At 40.8% G+C, this 21,764-nt stretch overlaps 2 protein-coding genes, 1 long non-coding RNA gene and 1 other non-coding gene across 5 annotated transcripts; 1 reads left to right on the top strand and 3 right to left on the bottom strand.

Annotated features, from left to right (window-relative positions):
* The first annotated feature begins 204 nt into the window (after window positions 1-204).
* Window positions 205-277, top strand: trnar-ccu (transfer RNA arginine (anticodon CCU)). The gene has a single exon. It is a non-coding gene; the product is annotated as a tRNA-Arg (tRNA).
* A 1,225-nt stretch (window positions 278-1,502) lies between these two features.
* LOC146663046 (uncharacterized) lies at window positions 1,503-4,169 on the bottom strand. The gene is made up of 3 exons (XR_014912899.1): window positions 2,591-4,169; window positions 1,843-1,924; window positions 1,503-1,666 (listed from the first exon to the last, which is right to left on the bottom strand). It is a non-coding gene; the product is annotated as an uncharacterized LOC146663046 (long non-coding RNA).
* Window positions 4,170-6,345: 2,176 nt separating this feature from the next.
* LOC146663045 (uncharacterized) lies at window positions 6,346-12,612 on the bottom strand. Its single transcript, XM_085415639.1, has 7 exons — window positions 12,417-12,612; window positions 11,331-11,533; window positions 9,978-10,079; window positions 9,791-9,877; window positions 9,510-9,620; window positions 8,899-9,022; window positions 6,346-8,797 (listed from the first exon to the last, which is right to left on the bottom strand). The coding sequence occupies exons 1-7, from the start codon at window positions 12,442-12,444 to the stop codon at window positions 6,729-6,731; spliced, it is 2,724 nt and encodes a 907-aa protein (XP_085271765.1). The 5' UTR covers window positions 12,445-12,612; the 3' UTR covers window positions 6,346-6,728.
* A 987-nt stretch (window positions 12,613-13,599) lies between these two features.
* Window positions 13,600-21,631, bottom strand: LOC146663044 (uncharacterized). 2 transcript variants are annotated; one of them, XM_085415640.1, is made up of 7 exons: window positions 21,400-21,631; window positions 19,574-19,776; window positions 17,856-17,957; window positions 17,658-17,753; window positions 17,318-17,428; window positions 17,103-17,226; window positions 13,600-16,624 (listed from the first exon to the last, which is right to left on the bottom strand). In XM_085415640.1, the coding sequence occupies exons 1-7, from the start codon at window positions 21,449-21,451 to the stop codon at window positions 14,667-14,669; spliced, it is 2,646 nt and encodes an 881-aa protein (XP_085271766.1). In that variant the 5' UTR covers window positions 21,452-21,631; the 3' UTR covers window positions 13,600-14,666. The 2 variants fall into 2 exon arrangements, with proteins under 2 accessions (XP_085271766.1, XP_085271767.1); XM_085415641.1 differs by lacking the exons at window positions 19,574-19,776; window positions 21,400-21,631 and having other exon boundaries at window positions 17,318-17,354.
* Window positions 21,632-21,764: the final 133 nt, after the last annotated feature.

Here is a 21,764-nt window from a genome sequence, read left to right as displayed (position 1 = left end):
ACTAAATGTTGCTTTCCGACTTAACTAATAAGCGCGTTTTTAAGATCCAAGGGAAAGTCCATCAATATGTAATCCCATCCCATTCTATTGCCCTACAGTTATACGTAATATATACCAAGCACCACGGTTTAATCTGTATTTATCGTCACGATAGTGCATTAAAATATTGTATTAGAAATCATATAACAACCTACCGCCGATATAGCCCCAGTGGCCTAATGGATAAGGCACTGGCCTCCTAAGCCAGGGATTGTGGGTTCGAGTCCCATCTGGGGTGATGTATTTTAAAATGAATTTAGTAAGACTTGGTAGAAAACTTGAAATTTAGACCAACACAACTGCTGGTTTATGATCAGCGGAATCCTGGAGGGTCGCTCATCTTTATTTAATAGGGAACTGTAGCATTACATAGCCTAATGTGGCAGTTCTCGAAGTGAAACATGAATATATAAATACAGCAAAAATAAAACGTCATCAGTGTTCAGTTATGTTCACACCAAACGCCGATAGTACGTGAACAAAAACGCGCCAGACGCCCTAAATGACAGCATTTGCTCCAGGAGCTGCAGCTGCAGAGCGCCTGTCCATCTGCACGGTATGGCAGTCCTTTATTGATACTTGTGCTAATAAATGCTAAACTATTGTTTATACACTGCTAACATGGATGTGGTATGCTATCAGTGAATGCCATCGGAGTTTACTGATAGCAAACTGTGGTATGGAGACGACTGTTTATAATATTTCTAGTGATACTAGACTCATCAAGTCCCGATTTAATTCGATTTATGCTGTTATCAGTGTTTGCAATGATAGCATGGCTGTGGTGTCATATCAGTGTATGCTCTCGGTGTTTCCTGATATCAAACTGTGGTATGAGGACCATTGTGGGTTAATCTTTGTAGTGATACTCACTCCTTTTTGTTTATTTAGACCTGGTTTAATTCTGGTATAGTTGAATATTTGTATATAATCCCCGCAGCTGTCAGACTCTATAACAGGGGTCACCAGCCTTTCTTAAAACTGAGAGCTAGATAAAATTGTGAACAGTTTGGTTCACTTTTAGCTATGTGGTTCTATCTAGCATATTGTATCATGATAAGCTGTCTTATCACGGGTTAATTTTTCAAAAATATTAACAATGATTTAAGCAAGGAAAGGTCTACATGTCAACATACAACTCTTTATTTCTATTAATGTCTTACTTCATTCCTACCTGATTGACATTGTTTTATTGTAACAACCAACGATTTATACAGGAAAATAATGTCTATTAACAAGGTTGCCCAAACTTTTTGCATCCCACTGTATTAGTATATTTTGTCATTAGTATAATATGAAATAAATTCTACATGTGTCAAGTCGTGTGCCAACATTTGCTGTGTAGTAGAACTGAGACATCAGTCATTATAAAAATTTATTTGAAATAATATTAAAATTCTCAAACAGAAAATCATTAAACATAAATATATAAAATATAAGAATTTACAGAGAGACAGGAATAAAAAGGACCAGCTGCTCTCCAGAGCAGGAACAAGGCTGAGGAGGAAATGCTCCATTGGAGACTGGTGTGGACTCTTCAGGGACACCAGGATGGCCAGCTCCACCACCGATGGACCGTCCTGGGACCCGTCCCTCATCCGCCTCAGAGCTGTCCTCCTCTGTGGGCCTGTAAAACAGCACAAAACACAAAGAAATGAGAAGGCTGCTACTAGATTTTCATTTTCAACATTGAAAAAAAAACAAAAAAAAACAGGATCTAATCAGATTGGTTGTAGATATTTAGTAAAGGTGATCACAGACAATCCCACAGAGTAAAGAGCTATCAGTGCTTGCTGTACATACCTGTGGGTGCAGCAGCAGGAGCTCAGGGACTGGGGAGCCAGGAGAAGCAACAGGGGATGCTCTGCTGCAGAATCAGTTGGTTCTATCAATACAGTATTAAATGTTAACAGGTTGAATACAATAATCATAGAGAAAGTATATACAGTGGTCCCTCCTTTATTGCAGCAGGGGTTCTCAGAATAACTAGCCCCTGGCCACGCACTTTATACACTTTTTTCCACACACACACGAACATTAGTCACAGTTCTCACAAGTTGATTCTCAAAGTGCAAACCTTTGTAGATTGCAAAACGTAAAAGTATTATTATGCCGCATTTTGTCTTCATCTGCCCGCCACTTTCGTGCGCCTTTTTCCCTCGCGGTGCAGGTGTCTATTTCCGAATGAAGGTCATAGTTATGGGTGTTTTTGTGCTGTTTTTTCTATTGGACGTGATGGTTATCAAAACCAAACATGATAAATTTGGCAAGCGCAGGAGACACGACATGGAGGAGATTTGTCAATCAGGCTGCAGAATGCAATGCTGTACTGTGCAAAAAAAAAAATCAGCGAAAAAGCAAAGCAGTGACGGGTGAACAGCGGGACCACTGTGTGCTGTTTATTAATAAACAAAATATATTCCTATATGACAACATGCATAAGAGCAGAACAGCATTTGTACATCAGTGGGAAAATAGCGGTGGCTTGCTAGCTTTTGTGCGGCTTCCCCGGCTCAGTGAAAAATTTCTAAAGACAAATGAATGAACTTACCAGGTTGCCCGATCTCTTCACATATCTTCCTCCAAGCTCGTCCTTTATATTCCTGTCTCGGTACAGAAAGCAGCTGGTGTCATACAGCTCCGGGTGGTTGATTAGCCTTTCCTCCATACTGAATGAAGCATGAAGGGCTTTGGCTGGATCTGCACCTTTGACCTAGGTCAGAGCCACATCACCAGGCTCCTGATGGGTTGTCGCGGCGCGAATTGACGCTGGAGTTCAGATTTTTCCAACTCGAGCGGTAGACGCGATACCCGCGTATGCACAAAATGCAACACAAAAACTGAGGCGCGTGGTTTTATTCGCGAGTCAAACGCGCCAGACGCACTGCTGTGACGCGCGTTTCAAGCGTTTTTGCGTTTTCGCGACGCAAATCTGCTTTTACATTGACTTTACATGTAAACCTGACGCTCTGGTCGTGTCTATCGAGTTACCGTAGCCAGCTTAGTTTTCTTCACAACTCCCGTGGAAGCCATGTGTGGAATATGATTCTCTTTTATCTTTTTTATTAGATTAGGGTCACTTATACTCACCTTTGAAATATCTAGATATACCACCTTCTTTTAATTTGGCATTTTTGATGATTTATCACTGCACTGACTTCTAGGTAACATAAGATAAAAAATAAAAAAAAAATACCAAAGAGCAATTATTCCAGTGCAGTGGTCCCATATGGACATAGAAATCTTAAAATTTTAATTTTAGTATTTTTGCCAGCAATCCTTTACATTCTCTAAAATGTTCTAAATGCTTAAAACCAAGTTAGTTTAGTAATCCTGAATTTGCTAATAGCTATTTTATTCTGCCATTTCCAAATTCTGTTAAATAATTGTAATTATTTAGGTTTTCTAATTTCATAAATGCAACAAACATGGTAAAGTTGATAGCTAGCTAGTCACATATTAAAATGTTTTATTTACAAATAGTAGTAATGCTAATTTATGACTGTTATCATAAGACATTCGTCTTTGGCTCTCAGCAAAGGCTGTCGCACTTTTTCTCCTCTCCTCCTCTCCTTTAGCTTCCCTGCTTAGCCTTTTATGTCCTTGTCTGGTCTCGTGGTTTTTTTTGTATTACTTTTCCCTGGAACACTCTCTCACAGTCTGTTCTCTAAAACCTAAAAGAGGAATTATGGATTTGGATTTGATCAACTGGTCTCTGAATGCAATTGACACCCCTTCTCAACGAGAAGTCTGGGCTCGGGTGAGCCTGACTGCTGAAGATATCTACCTGTTCGGAACCATGATAACAGGGTTCTGGCGGATCGGAGCTGGCTTGGCCCAGGCTTATCGAAGAATTAAGGAAGCGGAACCGGCTGTTCAAACCCCATGTCCATGCAAGGACACCTGGGTTGGCTGGAAGACTGTTTACTTAGCCTGTCGGGGCGAAGGACACTGTCTCAGCTGAACTCTGGACACACACACATATACACTGATATGCACACACTGATCCCCCCCTCCCTTTCCAAACGCCTTCGATGCTTGTGCCCTACCGGGGAAGATGGCAGTCAACTGGACCAGCGCAGACATGCTGCAGGACCGGATGTACTGTCTACACCAGCTCTCTTACCCTTTACCCGCCCCTGTTGCTTGTCTTGTGTTTCTATGGTGTATTGATAGTCATGTGCTTTTTGTGCTGAGGTGTTTTTTCTGTTATCAAACTGTTCTCCCAGTAGGAGCTCAGTCTGAGTGGAGTCTTTTTTTCTCCTCCTCTTACCTCATGTTATGCATTTTCGGTTTTTTCCTATCAGCCTACCTTTCTGACATGTCTCCCCAATGTGATGTTTGTGTAAACTTGGTCAGAAGGTTCCTTTGTAAGTGCGCATGCGCCATTAGCGTGCTGCCTGCTGTAACCCTAATTTCCTTCGGGATTAATAAAGTATTCTGATTCTGATTATTTCTGATTGTGTCAGCATTTTTCAAATTAGCTGGCAACTAACCATTAAAGGCTACTCTCCTACGAGTGCTGCAGCAAAATCCTTTTTGAAGAAAGACCACACAGGAGATTCATGGATGTTGTAAAGGAGGACATCAAGAGAGCTGCTGTGACCTGTTCTTAGCATCCTCTGGACACGTCACGATGAAGGCTTCCTAAACAGAGCAGCTGAAAGCAGACATATGCCTGATGCAGCTTTTAATTTTTTAGGTCATCTAAAATTTTAAAACCTTTAGATTATGATACAAAAACCTTATTTCACTTATCTATCTTTGGTTGACTGTTGGTTGTCTAAGTTTATCTCAAACTGTGCTTATAAAACTTTTGTGGTTTACAATGCAGTCACTTGTAAAATTCATAACATTCTAATAAAAACTCTCCTACGTTTACGAGAAACCACCGATCCATCACAATCCACCGTGTTATTGCTATACAACAAAGATGAACAAGTCACCAGCATTACGGACTGACTGGCCAGATAGCTGCACTGGTGTTTTTAACCACATGGACCGGTTGTTTGCTGGATTTGGGGCAAAACAACTTACAATTTGCATTTTATACATCAGAAATGAACTAACTGAAAAGATGCAGCAGACAGTGAAGTTAATGTAACATTGTTAAGACTCTGAAGTTGGGTGTTCCTGACTGGGATTCACCTGCATCTTTGGCCATCTAGTAATACGATGGGGGGAAAACCCCATCGTATTACTAGATGATATGATATTGAAATTACTTGTGTTAAATAACTGACACTTGGAATCAAAGGTTCAATTTATTACAGAAAAACATAATCAAAGGTCCCATGAAACCCACTTTCAGTGGAAACATTTTTATAATCATGGAGGTGTAAAATCAAAGCTGTGAAAATGTAACTACTGCTATTTGTCTAGCAATCTCACAACCTCTTAGCTTTACAAGCTATAAGAATTTTTTCCAGTAGCCAGTTTATTTCAAAGTTAGTGAAAGGACAGAATGTTGCCTACATTGTAAATGTAGGTTGATGTAGATGCTCTGATGTTCACTGCATGATTTTCACAGCAGTCATTGTAGCCTAGTCTTCTAGCATTAGGTCGTCTGATGTACTAAACCATAGGCTGTCAGCACAGTTCCAGGTTGGTGATCCAAACAGGAATATCAACATGGACTAACCCAACAAAGAGACCCATTTCAATTTTAATGAAGACTACTTGTTTGACAGCCCCTACTGACAAAGAACTGAAAAAAATTTGTGCTCTCAGTCAAAAGCCACAAGACTGCTGACAAACAGTAATTTTTCCTCAAAGAATGCAAACTCCTGATCTATATCGCAGCCGCCAGAGGTTATTTTGTGTGACTTTTGTGTTTGTTTTAATATGTTAAACAGCTGTAAACGAAAAGCTGTGTTGTGTGATGTGATGTTGTGTGAGGGTTGTGTGACAAGTAAGCCTCCAAATAACCTAGTAACCTAACCCTGTGTGATACCTAAACACTCACTGGCTTACTTTTATATTCTGTTCGCATGTCACCACTACAAAATGAGGAGGGGTGAAAAAAAAAAAAAAAAAAATCACATTAGCATGGTGAGTCGCTAATCCGAATATCAGTTTGGTTTGAACAAACACAGGTCACAGCTATGTGGGGGAAAACAGCGATAGCAGAATATTAGAAAATGTGAGAAAAGAAAGAAAGAGTTAACAAATAAACAGTGATTGGGTGTGGGTGTCTGTGTTTCCTTCCCCTGAAACGTGCATAGGCAACTGCATTTCTAATTCATCTTAAAGCTGCACTTGCTAAAGCAGAGCTCAAAACCAGGAATAAAGAGGCAACAAAAGAAATATAATATGGGACCTTTAAGGGTCATCCCATTTATACATACAAATCTTATGTAGAACAACAAATGTCTCTGTAAAAAATACAAGTTACATTTTCATAATGCATTTTCATAATGCACAACGCAATTACACACATTCTAGCAATCCAAAGCTGTGCCAGCCATAGGAAGAACAATAAGGCTGATAGTTTACAGAAAATGTCCTTCAACTGGAAAACTTAGTCCATCTCTTCGTCAGCATCAACAAAGGTGTCCTTTCAGTGATAGGTCAAATCATCAGCTCTTCACTCTTTGCAAAGTTCTGGTCTACACCTAACACCAACATCCTTCAACATGGGCTGGTTATGCTAAAAATCCTTTTGGAAATATGTATTATGTCACAATGATCTATGCATGAACAAGTCTCCTGTGTCGTTTTAAGCCATGCAGGCTTGAAAACCCCTTATTGCACACTGCACAAACATATGGCCGTTCTCCAGTGTGGGTTCGCATGTGTAAAGTAAGAAAGCAAGATTGAACAAAGCCCTTTTCACAGATGTTGCACTTAAATGGCCTTTCTCCAGTGTGGTATCTCCTGTGTATCTTTAATTCTGCTGCAGATCTAAATGACTTGTCGCAGTCGTCGCACTTGAAAGGCCTTTCGCCTGTGTGTATCAAAGTGTGCCTCACCAACGCGTCCTTGCCAAAGAAGCCCTTCCCACAGTGCTCACACGGGAAGCGCAGCCCTTTGTGATGAAAATTGTCGTGCTTCAGGAGGCACCTTCTTGAAGTGAACGTCTTCCCGCACTGAGGGCAGGTAAAGATTGGCGTAGGTTTTTCAGTCACGGGTTCGCCAGAGTGATGCACACGCTCCACATGTCTCGTCAGCGTGATGCCATGCCGGAATTTCTTGCCGCACTCCCAGCACAGGAATGGGTATGCCTTAGTGTGTTTTTTCTGGTGCTCCACAAGGTCAGAGTATGAACGGAATCTTTTACTACAATGGGAGCACTGAAATGGTTGGTAACCCGTGTGCTTCCACTCGTGTCTAATGAAACGCTTCAAACTGGCAAATGTAGTCTGACAGTGGGAGCAGGTAAATGGCTCGGTGGGGTTGTGGACGTCGATGTAGTGCTTATGAAGGGCCTTGAACACTGGGAAGTTCTCCTCACAGCGGTTACACTGAAAAGGTGTGTGGGATTCTTTGTGCATGGCCAATGCTTCTGAGTCACGTACCAGTTTCATACACACCTCACAGTAGAGCGGGTTGTGAGTCTGTTTGTGGGAATCCAAAGTTGATTTGTATCTGAACGCCTTGTCGCATTCATCACACCTGAAACAATGCTTAACATCATCAGGCTTCTCAGGATCAACCTGCTGCTCATTGTAGCAAATGTTTCTTAAATGGAACCTAAATGTTTGTTTGCACTTGAACTCGACACTGCAGTGAGGACAGTAGAATGGACCCTCTAACACACTCTTCTGTTCTTCAGGGCTCTTCTGCCCTGGTTCTTTGGAAGCCCTCTCTGCAGGGGGAGAGTAATCAGGATCCTGGGTGGTATTGTCAACTGGCTGCTCTTCATTTGTGTCGTCGCAAGGAACCCCGCTTGATGACTGTTCGCCTTCGTCTGCTGGGGTGTCTTGCTCCTTGGCTTTCCTAACAGCCTTTGCCTTTGTCATGCTTGCACATCTGTGCTGCTGCAAGGAACGTAAGCTCTTGTAAAGCTTCTTGCATGAAGGACATGTAATGGGCAGCTCCTCGGAGTGCTGACTCATGTGTCGCTGCAAGAACTTGGCATGACTCACCACCTTGCTGCAGACTTTACAGGTTCTCTCATCCAAGTCGTTGCTTTTGGCTGGACCTTGGGGCCCGGCAAACTTTTTGGGTCCACTGCTGGTCGTACTGGAGCCCGGTGTCTTCCCAGATTTCCTCCACTGTGATAAGTACCGTTTCATCTTGAGCCCTCTGTTCTTACGCACTGATCTTTCTAACAGTGTGTCACTTTCTGGTGTTTCTTTTTTGCCCGCCACTGCACTTTCCGCTTCAAAGTCTTCATCTACAGGACGTTTCTTTTTTCTCCCACGTCTGTTTGGCTTCTTCTCCACACCATCCAGCACAGTCACCTGGCCATCCTCGCCGATGATCAGTGTTCCTGATTGGTTGTCATTGCGGTCCTCTGCCATTTCGCTTTCGCTGGCCTCAGTGCCTTCCACAGTATCCATAACTACCACTGCATCAATTTCTGGTTTTACCTCACCAGTGAGGCCAAACCACTCAGGTTGCACACACTCCTCAGAGTTCCCAGTTCCCTCCACATACACCTCTTTGTTCTCAGATTCCACTTCCATCTCTGTGCAGACAGTATACACGAGACTGCTCTCTGCATCCGTTTCAGTTTGCTCATTGACAATCACAACTCTTTCCACAGGAGGGAGACACAGGGCAGACAAAATGCCACTGTCAACGATGAAAGACTCTGAAAGGAACAAGAATCATGAATGAATAAAACAGATTCTGGGGAAAAAAACAAAACAACATGTTGAGAACTGATCCCATGTTTTAAAATATTCAACTCACCAATGTCCTCTAATTGGGTGAGATCTTTTTGATTGTCAAGCAAGACTTTGAGCTCCTGAGGCTGAGAGAAAGCCCCAATGCATTCATTCAGAACAGATGAGGTGTCGTTGAGCAGAGAGGCAATCTGATGAAACAAAGGCTTAAGTAAAATAACAATCATAAGAGTCAAAAGCTCTGCAGTTTCTAAACTTTTGACACAATTCTTATTTTTTTGTTCATATTCTTGTTTTGCTCTGTAGACCTACTATAAGCTGGAGGGTCAGTCTAACATAACCCTGGAACAGATTGAGAACTGTTTGTAAAGTCACTTCTCTAAGCTCCCTGAGGCTGCATAGCAAGAGAAGGAAAAGTACCATCACCAGCAGCCATGACAGACAGTGAAGATGGACTTTGTCTGTGTGATGATAGACCTATTATAACAAATAAATTAAAGTAAAATGAAGTATTTTTGCAAATGAGTTGAATTGTATGTGTACAGCCTTTCACTACTCAGAGCTGCAAACTGAATGCAAGAGATCACAAAAAAGGTAACAAAAACAACTAACAATGCTAAAAAAAACTAATACTACAAGGAGAAATGCTCTTTGCTCAATATAAGACATTACATTTACCTGTTGGAGAGTTTTGGTTGGAAGAAGCTTTTCCAGTCTTGACAGAAACAACCACATCAATGTCTGGATTGCTTTGTCATATGTGGGACCAAAGTCTCCAGGGAAAACATCCTACAACACAATTCAGTTTTATTTATATAGAGCCAAATTACAAAAACCATTTGCTCAAAGCAACAAATACAAACGTACAATTTTATTTTATTTTTTCCTCAAAAGGGATCATATTAACAAGGACCTGCCACCAATCAATCACATTGTCTCCGTATTCAGTTTTAACTCACAATGAAGAAATTTCTTCTCTCTTCGGGATCTCTCAGCAGATTTTGGACTAGGCCCATGAAATGAGAGTCTGACACCGGTTCAGCATTCTACAAGTAAAGAATTTAAAACAGAAGAGGTCATCGTGGAACTTCAGATTTTAACGAGGAATACTAAACGTCACAGACACAAAAAAAGGTTTTCACCCACCTCCACGCTCCACAGTGATCTGAGCTTCTGCATCCGGTCGAGATGTGGTTGAATAACCTGCAGGTCCGCAGTGTCATCAGAACGACACAGCTCCAGGATCAACTGCAATCACCATTAATAAGCGAACAGTTAAGAGAAAAGATGCATTCCATTCACTCTGTGTTCTATAATGAATCTCAGGAAATGCTTCATGTTTAACATTCAACTTCTTCTTTTATTTAGAATAGAATAGAATAGAATTCAACTTTATTGTCATTGCACATGCACAGGTACAGGGCAACGAAATGCAGTTTGCATCCATCCAGAAGTGCTTAGTGATATAGATATATTACAATATATATTAGCAATAATATAGATATGCAAGTATATTACAGAAATGGGTCTATTATGTTATAATGTACACGGTATGAAGTATGTTGTGAATATTCTATAACTATAAGTATGTACAGGCTGTAGTGAGTACAAGCTATGTACAGGATATAAATATGAAAAACTATACAGAATATGAAATAAATAACTTTACATGCATGCATGCATGTATATGTGTGTGTGTATATATATATATATATATTTGTTATTTACTAACTAATCTTGAAATGACTGTTCAGTACAGAAATGAAGCCAAACAATCATGTTTTACAGTCCCGTGGTCTCAGCCTCAGATACTCAACTAATCAAAGTGATGTCATGACAAAAATGAATGACCAACAAAACATTGTTTCTCCTTCATTTATGTCACACAATGCTGTATGTAATGTTTCTTGCGGTTAGTATCATGGTTGCTAGGCAACCTGAACAGCACGACGAAGGCTAGACCGTCCCATTTCACAAGCCTCTCACTTCCGCACTTCTCGTACTTACAGTACGCACCGTACGTAGTGCACGTACTTCAAGCGTGCGGTCTCTTAATTGGGACACAGCCATACTCTCAGTGAGTGAGTCAAAACAAAGACTGTGACAGCTTTAAGATAACGACAAAGGCAGCTGCAGGCAACCATTAATCTCTCTAAAGGATAACTATCATTCTTTCTCAACTTAGTGGGTTCCGCCTTTTGAGGTTTGGATTAAACAAACTAAGAAGAAGAATTGTTTATAGTAACTGCTGCAATTAAAATTAAAACCCAATTTATCATTCAGCCCTACTGCATACATCAAAGGCTTTTTTCTGTTTAAAAGCCACAATTGTTGATCAGATGAGTCTTCAGCTTCAAACAACACACTAACCCACCTACTGTCACCCAAGGAGTATGTAATTAAAATGTATGTTAAGCTGCTAAACAAACAAGTGACAAAATACATGTATTAGTAACATGCTGGAGCGCCATGCGGAGCACCTAGATTCTGCCAACTCACTCGTGCTCTGAGTCCCAAGACGAGTTCAGCGCGCTGCCTCGTAGAGAGAAGCTGAGGAACAATTTCTGTGACCATAAACACAAACTCCTCAAGCAGCCCATAGTCTGACACAACCTTCTGCTCCACAGTCTGCCAGATGGCTGCAGAAACCAGCCGAAATGGTGAGACCAGGAGCCGCAGAGCAGAGAGGGGAAGAGAGGGGCCTGCAAGGAAAAAGGCATTTTTAAAAAAAAAGTGCTTGAAAGGCAATACGCAGTGAGAGTGAAGACAGGCCAACAACACAGACTTTCCCATTTAAGTTGTCAATGGAGTGATGACCACAAACTAAATTCCCTTTATTTAGTCACCGTCTTTATATTGGTTCCAAAAGAGAAAGGAGATTCATGCATAGTATACCAAATCAAAATTTTGTGAAGTTTTTCACACAAAAAAATCCCATCACGAAGTTACCAGCAGGATTAAAATAAAATGTTTTATTTTGGCTCGAATGGCCATTATTACCGATAACAAAACTAAGGTCTCACGTAACATTAAAGCGGAGTTATTCTTCACAGAAAAACACAAACAAAAACAAAAGCAACAACAAAACGCTTAAATGCCGAGCTCCGGATAAAGCGGATGTGCCTGCTACTTTCATTTCCGTAATCTACTATTGAACCACTGTTACATATCAATTTGAATGTTTAACAGTATAACTGCTTGCATACGTTGCTAATATGTTTGCATATCCCCTTCCCCTCCCACCCAAAACCCCCAAAGCAAATACATGAATCAGAGATTTACTCAAAACAGGCGGATTCACTTCAACGAGTGAATTGCTGTCAATGACTTTTCCTAGCCTAGCCTAGCATTATCTAAGCACTATGGATAACTAATACTCACAAACGCTGAGTTAAAGAATTAAGTCCAGCAACGTGTTTCCAGGCTAGTAAAAAGTAGAAGCAGTTTGTATTTTTTTAGACACAACTCTTTAGTAAAATAATAATATAATAATAACGACCGCTACGGATTTAGCAATGCTATTCCCGCGCGCGGGCTAGATTGCGGCCTAGCCAAACAAAATTGTATACAAGCATTTAAACTCACCAGGTAACTCGGAGACACCTCCGTCCATGCTGCGAGCTGTCTGCAGTTACATTACAGTCAGAGAACATGTAATACTGTGACCGAAGTCAAAGTAACGGTTTTAAATGGGTTGGAAGCCAGAAAGCGAAGTCACACAACTGATCTTTGTGCGTCAACTGTTGCCTTTCGTTCCATCTACAATAACTGTCCGACAACGGGAAATAGTCCTGTTATTCGTTCCGCATCGCGTTTTTTTTTTACATTTTATTTTACTGTGCTTTTGGCCTTTCGATCTCCACTCCCCTTTGTTTCTGTATGGCTAATAAAATTGCGAAATAGGTGCAGGAGCAACTTTGGTATGGCCATGTTTAATTCCTTAACAAAGCGTGAACTAAGCAAGCTTTCCACTAATTTCTTTTAGTAGTCTTCAGGAATGGTTCTCCAGGCTTCTTGAAGAACATTCCAAAGCTCTTCTTTGGATGCTAGCTGCGTTTTCTTCTGTTCTCTGTAAAGGTGATCCCACATCTTCAATAATGGGATCAGGGGTCTAGGAATGCAAATCCATGACTCAGAGTGTCCATGTGTAGTGTGTGTGTGTATTTGTGACAGTGATCTGACAGTAGTTTTCTGCATTTAGAATTCCATCAATTTTATCAAGATCTCCAACGCTACTGGGTGCAATGCCAACCCTAACCAGGACAGAGGGCATTAGACATTAACTGTTGTACCTCTCTCCTGACTTTTACAAATTAATGACAGTTTGGACCAAAGGTTTCAAATTTGGATTACTCCATATGGTCTGACACCTTAGCCTTTCCTCCCTTTTTACCTACCGAAGAAGCATAGAATTCACATTATTTTATGTGTACTAAATTAAATGCATTATGGATGTCTAAATTAGTGAAAAATGATGGCTCAATGAAAAGATTCAAAAAAAGATGAGGCTAATTGAAAGGGATACTTAGTTTTTTATAGTTATCTGATTAAGTCCTCAATATACACACTGTCTAAACATCGTGTTAAGAGTTTAGAAAATAGAAAGAAAAATGACCCAAGCCTGCCCTGATCCTAATATTAGCTGAAAGAAGAAGAGGCAAGCACATTATTATCAACTTGCTCTTCACTATAACACTTTGTACCGTTGTCTTTCCTTCCTTCTTTTATTTCTACACTAAAGAGTTTCTTCCTCTTAATAAAAAATCATGCAATCATTTTCGCATGTACATTTAAGTAGTTTATTGTAATCTTGGGGTTTACCAATTTTCAAATACAAAAAAACCCAAAAACATGAGCAAAGCCCCACAAAATGAAAGATCACTATTTTAAGTGAAAGCTTCACCATTTTAATTTTTTGATAAAAAAACAGATGAAAATGATCCACAGAAGAAGCTGAATGCTGCTCACTTTTCTGCTTTGTGCCTAAAACACATTATACACAACATGAAAAAGAACAAAACATATGATGTAAAATCAAACAAACTAAATAGTTAAAAAAAATTACACTGCTAAATACAAAGTACACATGAAACAAATATGGTAATTCTTCATATGAATTGAAGTTGGGAGAAGACAAAGATCTTTATACACCGAGCTGAACTCGTTCACCTCCAGTATGTGTCCTGCATTTTTATTGTGTTTACAGTGTTTGTTTGTTTGTTTTTTTCATTGTACTGTCAGCTGCTGACTTAGACAACAGTCACCGCAGCCTGTGCCCCACACAGAGATAGTACATTTAACTGTGGGACTGTAAGTATTTTACATGCTGGAACCACTACTTTTTCAGTTTCATCGTAGACTATTTGAATCTGTGTGCTCCTCTTTCTGTGTAGCACAAAGCAGACATTTGTCTAGGTATCTTTGTGAGGTAATTCACTGGCATCAGTGTATTCACACACTTTTTTACCTGAGGTTTAAGCATCTAAGTGCCTAACAATAACCTAAAACGTACTGCTAACTTTACCCCTGAACAAGCATTTGGAGGGTTCTCAAAGTGGTTACAAAGTTAGCTGGACATGTTTTGATTCTTTCTCTCTCTCTCTTTTTTGTCCAGTTGGTTGGTTTCCTGTGGCAGTGACCTCTGTCATCGCTCACTCTTGGTAGACAAGTGGTTCAAATGAAAACATACATACTTTAAATAGTAAATAGGGAATTATTTTGCCAGCTTTTGCAACATCTGCTCCTTGCTGCCCATTAGACAGAATTCAGATTCAATGCGCATTCACACCAAGAAGCTACTTTCCTTAACCAATCAAGCATTCCTGTGTCACGTAGTTAATGTGTAACAAATGTATGTAGAAGTCTTTTGTGCCTGAACATGCTGTAGGCCTTTAGGAAGGCCTTGCCGCAGATATGGCAAACAAATGGTTTTTCTCCCGAATGTATTCGAGCATGTACATTGAGATACCACATTTTTACAAACCCCTTTCCACAGATGTCACATTTATACGGCCTTTCTGTGGTATGGTGCATGAGAATGTGTTTCTTAACCTCCGAGGTTGATCTGTAGTACTTTTCGCATTCAGGCACAGTGCATTTGAAAGGTCTTTCTCCAGTGTGGATTAATTTATGCCTTTTCATCGTTGATGCCGAAAGCATCTTCCCGCAGGTCGGACATGGATTACGGAACAACTCGTGTAAGTGTTTGCTCCTCTGGTGCTTTTTCAGCGCTCCTTTCTCTTTAAAGGACTTCTCGCACTGAGAGCAAGAGTGCTTCTTCTCATTTCGAGACTCGCTGTGGATGAAGTGCAGGTGGCGCAACATGTTGGACTTTTGGGCGAACGTCTTGCCGCACTCTGCACACAGATAGGGTTTCTCTCTGGTGTGGACCCTCTCGTGGTACATGAGCTCAGAATCACATTTGAATCTCAGGCTGCAATGAGAACACCGGAACGGCAGGTGGCCTGTGTGGTGCCATTCATGTATGATTAAAAATCGCAGCCTGGGGAGAGTTTTGGGGCAATGGCTGCATTTGAATGGTCTGCTGACTTTATGGATGTTTTCGTAATGTTTGAGTAAGGGCTTGAAAAGACTGAAAGACTTGTCGCAGCGGTTGCACTGAAATGGAGTGTGTGAAACTTTGTGCCTTGCCAGCGTTGCAGCATCTCGAAGGACCTTTCTGCATACGTTGCAGTAGAGCTCGTTGTGGGTCAGCGTATGCTTTTGCAGAGCAACTTTGTACTTGAACGCCTCTTGGCATATGTCACATTTGTAAAGATTCTTGACTTCATCTGGATTCCCTGGATCTACATGCTGCTGAGCATATTCATAACAAGTCTTATTCAAGTGCTTCTTCAGAGAGGATAGGAGTTTAAACCTGCTATCGCATCGAGGGCACGCGTAGTCATTGGTGGGAAAGTGGGTTTTCATGTGAGTTCTCAGGTTTGTGTTGACATGCTCTTTGCAGATAAAGCACTGGATTAAACGAGTGTGTTTGGTAGAGCTATGCTTTATGCCAGCAGTGCCCCGATTTCTGCTAGAATCTGACACATCTTTAGGACCCAGGAACGAAGGGTCCTCATCTGAGCTGCTACAAACTGAACCACTTTCAGGGAAACTGTTAACAGGACTCACAATTGAAGACTCATCGTCTGAGTAGTGAGACCATGAATCAGTTACACTGGGACTTCTACTAACAGTGTTATGACTAGAGTCCTTATCCGAGTAGTAAGACCAGGAGTCATCTTCACTGCAAGTACTGATGGGAGCCATGTATGAGGAGTCTTTGCCTGAATCCTCATTGTCTGACAGCATTTGAGAAACCCTCTCGAACTGTTTTGCTTTCGTGGAAATAGATTTGTCAGCAGGTAGGGCCTCTCCACAAAGTTGCCCTTTCACCTCTTGGAGAATCTTTTTCATTCTTAGGCCTCTGTTTGATCTCACAGGTCGAGACTGTAAAGACAGTGGCAGGTCAAGTCTTCTTAGACGAACGTGGCACTCTTTGATTAGGCAACAAGAACCATCTGTCTGACTTTGAAGATTTACATTTTCGGCATGTTTTGTTGAATCTCCTAAAGGCAACTGTGTTCCATTGTGCTCAGGAGTCCAATCACTTTTACCATCATTGGTCTCACACGTCTGCTGTTCTGGAGCCAGTGATTCCTTTTCCAAATCTGATGAAAATAACAATTCATCCAAAATGCTGCCCTTTGCTTGTGTTTTAAGCGTTTCTGTTTTTTCTACACAGGGAAGGTTTAGAGCTGAAATGATCCACTCACCGTCCAGAGAACTATCTGAAAAGACAAAAAAAGGTGTCATATAACAGTGAACAAGAACAGAGCTCAACACCCAAGTGCCATTCATTATTACATTATTGCACACGTCATACTAATCTGAGAACATTGGATTTATTTTTTTGACCACAAAGCAGCAATCCCACAAGCCAAATACACATCATTAAAGTGGACCGATTAAAAATCAGCTCCACATTTTTAACGTCAGACTCTACTAGAGTAGCTTTGCATGGTTCACAGTTCAAAATAATCCTTATTTGTCTTATACTGGTCCTTTGTTTCAGCCTCGCAGTGAATCTGCTATCTGAAACAAGTTGTTTTAGCTACTCAACAGACCTTTAGGGTAACTTTCCTCCGATTAGCTGTCCTTGCAAACTGCAAGTGGGCGGGGCCTTTAGCGCTCACAGCCAGAGCCATGTGCCTGAGATGGCTAAATCAGGGATACGGAGCTAAGAGTAGAAAATCTGTAACTACTTACCTATATGATCTAGTTGGCTAAGGTGTTTTTGATACTGCAGCAGAGTTTTGAGCTCTTCACACTGAGACACCAACTGCATGCAGTCCTTGAGAGCAGAAGAAGCTTCACCAAACATGGAGGCAACCTTTTGAAAATGAAAAAGAAAGAGCGGCGTTAACATTTGTTAATCTAGCTTAAAATATAATTGGGTAATGTTGAGTAGCACTTTTGTGTACCTGCTGGAATGACTGAAGATGAAGAATCTTTTCAAATCTGGATAAAAACAGGCACATCAAAGTGTGAAGTGTTTCATCATATGCAGGACCAAACTCTACAGGGAAAACATTCTGAGAAGCACAAACAAGAAAGCACACCATGAACGTCCAAAACATACAGAAATATCACTGCACCTGGCGCTTTTAGTAAACTCAAAAATACACCTTTACACATACTAGACTACTTTACCACTACTACTACTTGAAAATGAAAGTACTCCAGCTTTGATAATAAAATAATAACACTTATATGGTATTATTATCTAGGATGCAAAAAAGCAGTGAAAAAACAAATACAGACCTGAAAGAAGTGCTCTCTTTCTTCAGCATCATTCTGCAAGTTCTTTACAAGATCCACAAAGTTTGATTGTGGCAGTTCTACATTAGTACCACCAGCCTGCATAATTCATAATAATAACAATTAATAATGATAATAAGCTGTTTTGGGAATCTAAATTATACTGTCACGATAACAGAAAACAAAAACCAATGAAATCACCTCCACTAGCCATGCATTGATGAGCACTTGCATCCTGTCCAAGTGTGGCTGGATGATCTCAAAGTCAGCAGGAGCTTCACGCTGGTATAACTCCAGGATCAGCTGAGAGCGCAAAGAAACTGATGTTTAATAGAGTGACATGAACGATCACTATTTCAATTTTCAAGGTGTTGGGCAACCTAAATCATCATAAATGAGACTGTAAGGTCCTGAGAGACCTGAGAAAGGATTATTCAACAGTAACCTGCATTGTTTGCCAGCATGCACGGCTTTTATCAGCAATACAAACAGGTAGCACAACCTGTCCCACTCACTTTTGTCTTTTCAACCATTTTCCATAAAAGAAAACGGGTTAGACAGATCAGGGAAGATCCAGAGCAGAAATGAGACTTCCACGTGGAAATGTAAAAAAAGCACCAACACTGAAATAAGTCCAGAGGGGATCAGCCAAACTTTGTTTTGGTTTTGTGTGGAAGTTTCTAGTCATGCTTGGTATAGTATTTCACCTTAGTGGCTTAATTGCTGAACGGCACAACTAATTAATTATTAATATTCTCAATGTTAAGATCATCACAGTTATTAATCACAACTATTCATTGACTGTAGACAAAACTGTTCTACAGCACTGTCACGTAGACGCTACTTTCACATTCAGATTGAGGGGACTTTCCCGCTAATGTGTAAATCTTTGCATCACCAAAGCATGAAGCCAAGTTGCCTCTGATGCCTACACTGAAGCATACGTGTGTGCACGAATTTAAGACTTTGTTTGTTATCTGCACAAGTGCTATATAAATATCAGCCCATTGTCTTTTACCAAATGGAATGCTACCGTGTTGGTGATTTCACTGCGTGTTTTGTGAGCTTGATGGATACGCCGGCACTCTGTACAGGCACGATTTTATGGACATTCACGTTGATGTTGAACGATTCACATTGTCAACCACGGTTTTTCTTGGCCTCTGTATTCACCATACTGCAATGGGTGAATTCTTTGAGATCCAGACACTGCTCTGCACTCTACACTTATTGTAATGGTTCTTGGGTAACATCACTTGATCTAAATGCCCTTAGTCAAGTGTATTCAGGAAACTTCACAATGCGTGGCGCTTTGTGACTGGTATATGCAGACACATCTTCAGGTGGTGATTTAGGGAGTGCTAGATTTTCTTATGCTTTTTGATCATTTAATTACAGGAAGCTAGGAAGTAGATTAATTCTACAACCATATTAGAGTTATCTACTTAAATATTAAAGGTTTGAGAAGTAGAAACATGGCTGTGTTTGCGGCAGAATGCCTGAAAAAATTGGATCTAATTGGACATTAGATTAGTGGAAATCTGGATTTTGGACTGCATAATCCAAGTGTGACAATGTTGACTGTGGATACAATGTCTTCTGAGACACAGAGAAGGTGAACAGATGGTATCTTAGTGTGTGGTTCCCAAAAGGAAGGATGTAGGAGGAGTGGTGATGGCCACCCAATCAAATGACCTAGAACCAACTGACATTCTGTGTCAGAGCACAGAAGGATGGAAAAGCAGCCAACTGTTGGATGTTGGAAATGCTCCAGTCCTCGTGAAGCTGGTTGCCAAAGAATAAGAGAACAAAAGGCGTGCAAAGCTCTTATCGACGTAAAAGACAATTATGACGAAGGCAAAAAAGTACAAATCCATCAAATCTACAATGACTTCATTTGCAGATGCTGATAAACTCACCCGTGCTCTGAGGCCCAGGCTGAGTTCAGTCCGCTGGCGGCTGGTGAGCAGCTCTGGAAGAATGTCTGTAACCATAGACACAAACTCCTCAAGCATCCCGTAATCAGCTATAACTTTTTGCTGGATGGTCTGCCAGACGGCTGCGGAGACCAACCGAAGTGGTGGGACCAGGAGGCGCAGGGCAGTGAGGGAGAGTGTTGCACCTGAATGTGAACAGAAGTGGGTCATTTTAACATCGGGGATAAATGTTTTATTATCAATATCCATAAAATGAACCATAACTTAAACCCAGACACAAATACTTGGCTTAACACAGCTGTCCAATTGTTTGTATATTGTTTAGTGGTGACCTTGCTCCAAATGCTGCTCATCGTCTGTTTTGTAAATGAATAACTCATTAAAACTGACTGTTTTGACTAATATTGTTGTTATTATTATTATTATTACTACTACTACTAAACTAAAATATGTCATTTGGCCCATAAACTAGTTCCTGGTTTATTGTGCAAATTTTCTGACAATGAGTTTCATGAACATGGGATTTACTAAACTGCAGGGCCAAAATATTGTTTTGCTCTTTTGCTTTGTGTTCCTTGATCCTTTCATAGCGAAGCAGTCGCATATACATATTTAATAAACTCATATATATATGGTGGTGTTTAGCCCCATCGCCTAATAGCAAGAAGGAATCCACTGGTCAGTTGAGGCATGTTCTACCCGTTGCCTGCACAATACACAGACATCTGTAGTACTCAGTAGGCTGGCCAGTAATGAACTGTTGACATACCTCGCCTCTGTCAGTGCACCCCAGGGTGGCTGTGGCTACATTGTAGCTTGCCATCACCTGTGTGTGAATGAGTGTGTGAATGGGTGGATGACTGGATGTGTAAAGCGCTTTGGGGTCCTTAGGGACTAGTAAAGCGCTATACAAATACAGGCCATTTATCATTTACCATACAACATTAAATCAAATCTATACATCTGTTTGAAATCTACTCACAATTGAAAAATACAACATACTGTAGTCTACTATTACTTTATGATCAAATGAGTTTTGGTCAGAGTGTCACATTTAAGAATGCAAGTATTTATAATGCTCATGACAGATGGTAGCATCGCAGCCTCACAGCAAGAAGGTCGGGGGTTCAAATCAACCAGCCAGTTGGGGCCTTTCTATGTTCTCCCCATGGTTGTGTTGGCTCTCTCCTGATACGTCTGCTTCCTCCCACAGTCCAAAGGCATCCAAGTTAGGTTAACTGGTGATTCTACAGTAAACTGGCCATAGGTGTGAATTTGAGCGTGATTGCTTGTCCATCTCTCTGTGTTAGCCCTGCAATAGATTGGAAACCTGCCCAAGGTGTAGACTGCCTCTCTTCCTATGAAAGCTGGTACATGGTCCATTGTAACCGTTTATAAGTTTGTTGCAAAATTTCCACCACAGTGCATTTAGATTAAGTCAAAAGAACCCACGACAAACATCTCCAACATGTTATGGAATCCCTGGCATCAAGAACGGAAGCAGAGACCACTTTAAATGAAAGCGTTCACTTTAATTGAATTCGGTACTACAACTAATACCAAATTCATTTGTAGACAGTGCCTATGTTAGATGTTGCACGTATTTGCATAAAGTGCCTATTCAAGAAAATGCAGGCAGTGTTACTCATAACTGTGCTATTTTTATTCGACACTAAATCCCCAATGTTTTATTACTACTCATCAGCGTTTGTGAAATATCTCCTCCGTTAAAATGCCACATAAGCAGCTTGTTATTCAGACTGTCTGACTAAAAACCAACTCTTTACAGTGATGCTAGGAAAACTTACCTGAAGAGTTAGTAGATTTCCCTTCTGAAATATCATTTTCCATCCTGTTCATCCACTGCACTCGATCGCACACAATCAGAAATTAGCTATAAATATAGGGGGGTGTCCTTTCTTTTCTACTACTTCTCCTTTCTTCGTCAGACACGTTAAAAACGTCACTTGTTATTCATGACAATGACTAAAACCAACGCGACTTAAAAATGGGGGGAAAGAAAAAAGCTTGGTCCGACGACGTTTTTGTTCCGGGTGGCTCAAATCGATGGTTCCGAGCACACTCGTCATATAATCCAGCCCCGTCAACATGTAACAGCTAGTGCCGTGCGATACTTCAAAATCGGGTATTAGTCTGATACCAAGCAAATACA

Source organism: Rhamphochromis longiceps, linkage group LG8, assembly GCF_057381845.1.
Source record: "Rhamphochromis longiceps isolate RC_006_pf linkage group LG8, R_longiceps_female_GT1.1, whole genome shotgun sequence".
NCBI lineage: Eukaryota > Metazoa > Chordata > Actinopteri > Cichliformes > Cichlidae > Rhamphochromis > Rhamphochromis longiceps.
This window is presented reverse-complemented; position numbering and strand designations above follow the sequence as displayed.

Bases quoted from the DNA above. Each gene is read 5' to 3' on its own strand.
- LOC146663045 (XM_085415639.1), bottom strand. From the start codon at position 12,444: ATGGACGGAGGTGTCTCCGAGTTACCTG. The intron at 11,534-12,416 runs GTGAGTTTAAAT...TTTTCCTTGCAG, and splicing joins AGGTGTCTCCGAGTTACCTG to GCCCCTCTCTTCCCCTCTCT. The intron at 10,080-11,330 runs GTGAGTTGGCAG...TGGTGATTGCAG, and splicing joins TCTTGGGACTCAGAGCACGA to TTGATCCTGGAGCTGTGTCG.
- LOC146663044 (XM_085415640.1), bottom strand. From the start codon at position 21,451: ATGAACAGGATGGAAAATGATATTTCAGAAGGGAAATCTACTAACTCT. The intron at 17,754-17,855 runs GTGATTTCATTG...TGAATTATGCAG, and splicing joins TCAATGCATGGCTAGTGGAG to GCTGGTGGTACTAATGTAGA. The intron at 17,227-17,317 runs GTACACAAAAGT...CATTTTCAAAAG, and splicing joins ATCTTCAGTCATTCCAGCAG to GTTGCCTCCATGTTTGGTGA.